Raw genomic sequence first — 5,481 nt, 5'->3', positions numbered from 1 at the left:
GTCTTAGAAGAACAATTTCCCATTGTTTTTCATCCCCTATTGAGTGTTGTCTGCAAATTTCTTCCGTTGGTGAAAGGAACCTGTACTCTTCTTTGTTTTAGTGCTCTACTCCATATTTCCCTACATTTGTGGTAGACAATGGTGTGCCTTCGTATATAATAAATGTTCTCTACTCTCACGACCCATGAATTAGTATTGTTATTATTGCCATATACTTATATAGAATGATGAGATGTGATCATGCACTTGCACTATCCAATTCTTACTGCTAATTAGGTAGGTTCAGCTGTAATGGAGTTGGTATCATGCCCTTCTACATTATGTAGATTGTTTGGTGTTCCAAGATAAAATCATGCCGTTTTTTTCTCATGTGAATGCGAAGGACCTTATGCATGTTTCTCTTCTCACTGATGGATGATGATGATTTAATAGTTAAGGGACTTCCACATGTTATAACTAAGCCATGCATATGTCTAAAAATTTACTAATGGTAACATACCCAATTAACCTAATAGATTCTTTTACCTTTTCAATGAATGTAGCTCTGCCATCTGTGTTACCATCAGCAGAAGGTATATATGCTCGAAGAAGCTATCAAACGGATTGGCAGTACAATCCATGCATTCAAACTTGTTGATGATGATGATTGCACAGTAATGGCATCGGTGAAAATCGATATCCGACCCCACAGCAAAAGCATATTGCCAACTCAACAGGAATTTTATGGAGAACCAATTCAGCTTGCCAGTGATGCTATTGAATCCGCATGCTTTAGCCTATCTACTGACCATGGACATAATTACAATAGATGATGCCAACTCGGTGGAGCTCAAGAAATGCCAAAGATAACTCAAAGCTGAGCAGTTCTGGTCATCCGTGCTATATGGTCATCTGGACTGAAGCCTTTTGTTGTTTCCTGGACCAAATACCGCTATGTACTGAATGTTAATAGATTGATAAACACATCTATATTATGCTATATTATTTTATATTTGCAATGTTTCAATGATTGTATTACTGAATTGGATATGACTATACCTGGCAGCATCGCTGCCAGGTGCGGCAAGCCGCACTTCCTACCTAGTACAATAAAATGGTAGAGGCGGATTGCGGATAAAACAAAAAAGTTGTAGTCTAACAACTACAGCACAAGAAACCTAAAGAATCAATTTTGATATCTCAGTGTAGAATGAAAATTGTACAACCTACAAGGTCAAACCGCCTACGCAAAATTAAACTATCACTTGTAACCAAACTCAGACACGAATATTAGCACAGTGCACCCTGTGGAGTTCATGAACTAGATGAGGAAATTATCCATCATGTGATTGATAACGTCTGCCCCATCTGAGTTAAGCCAATAGCTCTTTACCTGACGTTCATAGAGTAAAGAGAAGTATGATCAAAATGTATGTATTATTGCATTGGCATATTCTACTACGCAACAAAGAATCAGGTACCCAGAGTTTCTTAGCGAAAATTGTTGAAGGGTATTGCCGCAATGTCATTTTTGTTTCACGTTTTTTTATCTTTTTCTTTATATATACTGAATTAGTATATATGTGAAATACTTTTTCCTGTTTGAATATACAACATGGTTATCAATACCATCAAGTTAGGATAATAATGGGCCTATTACACAGAATAAGCAATTCCATGCAAGGTGATTTTGCTAATGATATCTGGGCGCATTTGACTAGATTGGATTTTAACTTAGAAAAATGCCCCTCTGTTTTTTAGAGCAAAAGTTCATATGCCACTGGATGGAAGCACCAAATTCAGATACCAAAAATGAAAACAATACTTCAAACAAAATACAAAAGTCAGCTTGGAAAGGTCAAAAATCACACCTGGATGGTGTTATGCGCAACCAATCTTTGACTACTTTTCTGGAAGCTCACATCAACACGTTCCCACTGCAGTTGTGTTAGGCCTCTTATCATCTCCTCTGCATGTAATGTTGCCACTTGTCAACAATTGATGAACAATGATTTAACATGTTTGGGCTAGCGAACAGCTCATATGAAGATGATCTCAAGGTTATTTTAAACCGGGCATGCAGGGAACTGATTAACAGCAAACTCAGTCTATGCCGCTCGACTTCCTAAAATGGTTGGCCGAATACCAAAAGGTCCAATGTAAATAACTCAATAAGAAGAGACTTGGAACTAAAAAGTCTGATGCAACCATGATGGGAACTAAGAAAATGTTAAGGCAACAGAAGACAATAGAAAGCCAGCATACCTTCTGGGCCACAGAGATTAGCACTCACTTCGGTTTCATTTCTTTCCATAATTCCTCTATCAACATGGACTATATGTGGATACTTCTCATCACGAACAAGAAGGCGATGCTGCAGAAGGGGTTGAATTCAATTAAAAATTAGTTCGTTTACTTACAGGGAAGAAACCATAAACATAAAACCATTCCTGATACATACTTTTGGCAACTCGTGTTGACGCCGGATTGACGATGTTCTCCAACCCACCATATCTTTTCAGCTGGTTAAGTGGGTATACAGTTAGAAGTAAAATATGCAATTTAGAATACACAGTGAACACAAGTATGTCATTCAGCAGTTAAAGCATACGGTTGAAATTTCAACAGTTAAAGGATATGGTTGAAATTTCATCAGTTAAAAGGATACGGTCAAAATTGGCATTCGCATATGCCACACGTCGTTTGAAAGAGCGCAATCCGGATCTGCACAGCAGAACATGGTATACTTTAGAAATGATGCCGTATACACTTCTAATTAATTAGGACAACTGGAGCGCAATACAGAAAATAACCTGAATTTTATATCATCATGATCCTGAACCATTTGAAGAAGGAGTGGACGCCTACCATCATCACTGTCTGTAAGGAATAAATGCTTTCCAGTTCTTCCAACAATCAAATGTGCAGTTTCTGATGCTCTTCGCTCCAGGAAAGGCAAGCCACATAGAAAGGGGAGCTGGTGGAAGAATCTGAACATGAGACTAACATTACTGAAGCATTTGAATGTTCTTGTTCTATTGCAATCTGAATTCGAAGAGTGTCAGTGTTCTGATCCCGTGGTAGCTATCAAGGGTGCATGATGGATAGCTAAATTTGTTCGGACGGCTTACGAGTGGCAAATCAGGATGGCTGCACACAAGAGACAACGATCTACCCAGGTCCAGGCCTTCCCTGGAGAGGTAACATCCTACTCCTACTGCTAAGATGTATTGCTTTGTGTGTTGGCCTGAGATCAGAGAGATCTCAGCTAGGGTTCTTGGTACAAGGTGCGCCGTGGTGGTGGCAGAGGTGGAAGATGAAGGGTTAGGTGAGGAACCCTGGATCTCACTAGTGGTGTGTAGAATTATCTGAGAAGATTTGGTCCCGACCGAGGGGCCACTAACTGGCCATCTATGAGTGGTCAAGTTAGGGTTACATGGCTCAGGTAAGTTTACAAGTTGGTGTGCGCTACTGGGTCGCGCCGGACCCTGACTAGTTGGGTGAATTGGTTGCCTACCTTGTCCCTCGAGATGATGAAGGCGTCCCTTATAGAAGGTTGGCCCAAGTCACCAGTCAAGCCCATGCTAAGGTCGTTGGCCCACTTTCGACCTTGCTGCCTAAATCCGGGTGTCGTATCCTCGTCAAAAGCCCCTGAGTCTTACATGATTCCTCTATCCTGGGAAGTGGAGCTCTTGGACCATTCCCACCAGCCAAAGGAAGTCGCCATCAAGTACTTCCCCAAGCAGGTGGGTTGAAGTACTTCAGAATGTGCCTTCTGAGTTACAGTTGGCGGATTCCTTCATGAAAGCCCAGACTAGAGCACAACGTGGCTTTTACCTCTTGGAGAGGGGTATATACGCTGGCGTATGGCCTCATAGGAATACAAATTGCATATTCCTAAAAGCTTAAGGTTCGAATCGCAAATACATTAGTTTACTAATTGCACTAAATAATGAATGCATTGAATGGAGTGTACCGGTTAAATCTCTCTCCCATGGGTAGGTTAAGTGGGTACGTGAACCAGGGAAAGAGACAGTTGAATGATCAAACTCTAGTTTATAAAACAATAGAAGAGAGCAGTGATATTGCTACCTGTTTGTTTCCACTTGAACCCAGATGTGGTGATGCAAAGGTTATAAAGTTCATAGGTTTTAAGCCGGCGATGAGACCCTCCAAGCATTCAACTTGCTCTCTGTTGTTCCCAACGGAACATTTAGTTCTGTTACCACATTCGTAAAGCCTTCCTATAGCATATCTGGCAACAAGACCACCCAGAGAGTGCGCCACAATTGAGATCATCTTCACACCTCTTCTTTGCTCGACAACTGATAGAACCTATACGGGTTCCGTTAGTACAAATATGAAATGATGTGATGAAAGCATAGTACTTCCAGTAATAAAAGGATCGCATAAGATCAATATAGACCTAATTTGCCTTGCTTTGATACCAACGGGTCACAAAGTGAAGCTTAACAACCTATCATGATATCACCCTGCATGTTAAACGTAAACCATAGCTAGTTTATGATTAATCAGCTTAGTAACATCTTATCATTAACCTATTAAGCCCAAGTAGTTTATAATTAATCAGCTCATGAAGCAGATGTCGTCTAGCACACAGACAGACAGACAGACAACAACAACAACAACAACAACAACAGCAGCAGCAACAATTAAGCCCTTGGTCCCAAACAAGTTGGGGTGGGCTAGAGCTGAAACCCATAAGATCTCGAACCAACTCATGGTTCTGGCAAGTGGATAGCTAACTTCCACGCATCCCTGTCCATGGCTAGTTCTTTGGTGATATTCCAGTCCTTCAGGACTCTCTTTACGGACTCCTCCCATGTCAAGTTTGGTCTACTCCGACCTCTCTTGACATTATCAGCATGCTTTAACCGTCCGCTATGCACTGGAGCTTCTGGAGGCCTGTGTTGTATATGCCCAAACCATCTCCGACAATGTTGGACAAGCTTCTCTTCAATCGGTGCTACCACAACTCTCTCACGTATATGCTGTCTACCGGACAGAAATAAAGAAAAAATAGACAAAGTTTAACAATACTTGTACGTGTGCACAATAACAAGTACTCAAGTACACGTTGCGCGAATGTGGTTAATTTCTATTAAAAGGGCACAAATAAGATGAATCAATGAACGAAGCAGTCACAGCGTCTCAAACAATCTGCCTCGACTATTGCTAAGAGGTAAGCCACATCCACAAAAAAAGCATTTAGAAAACGGTGAGAAGAGTAAGGAGAGAGGTGAGGTCGTTGCTCTAGGTAGAAATGGCATGGCACTTCTAAAAAGACACTAGTAACAACCAAACGTGCTATTGGAGAGACCCTTATTTGTGCCCTGCGCTATGTGGATTGTCAATGTTTGCATTGATCGTATGCCGTAGCATATATAGTATTTCAACCATATCCGCTATACAAGGAAAGGATCGGGAGATATCCGTAGACTAGGAAATAATAAAACAAGATCCTAGCTGCCTAATGTACAC

General features: G+C 40.9%; 1 protein-coding gene across 7 annotated transcripts in view; it reads right to left on the bottom strand.

The window, feature by feature from the left end:
- Window positions 1-575: 575 nt before the first annotated feature.
- LOC119329474 (lipid droplet phospholipase 1-like) overlaps window positions 576-5,481 on the bottom strand; it is an 11,431-nt gene continuing 6,525 nt past the window's right edge. For 2 of the 7 annotated variants that reach the window (XM_037602523.1, XM_037602528.1), the window contains exons 4-10: window positions 4,072-4,314; window positions 2,793-2,956; window positions 2,648-2,703; window positions 2,441-2,493; window positions 2,245-2,353; window positions 1,851-1,948; window positions 576-931 (exon numbers count right to left, since the gene is read on the bottom strand). In XM_037602523.1, the coding sequence (XP_037458420.1) occupies window positions 851-931; window positions 1,851-1,948; window positions 2,245-2,353; window positions 2,441-2,493; window positions 2,648-2,703; window positions 2,793-2,956; window positions 4,072-4,314 (804 nt within the window). In that variant the 3' untranslated portion in view covers window positions 576-850. The other 5 variants (XM_037602525.1, XM_037602524.1, XM_037602526.1 and 2 more) reach the window with 5 other exon arrangements.

This window comes from Triticum dicoccoides, chromosome 7A, assembly GCF_002162155.2.
Source record: "Triticum dicoccoides isolate Atlit2015 ecotype Zavitan chromosome 7A, WEW_v2.0, whole genome shotgun sequence".
In the NCBI taxonomy this organism is placed as follows: Eukaryota; Viridiplantae; Streptophyta; class Magnoliopsida; order Poales; family Poaceae; genus Triticum; species Triticum dicoccoides.
Note: the sequence above shows the minus strand (reverse complement) of the source record. Positions and strands in the feature narration are given on the sequence as shown.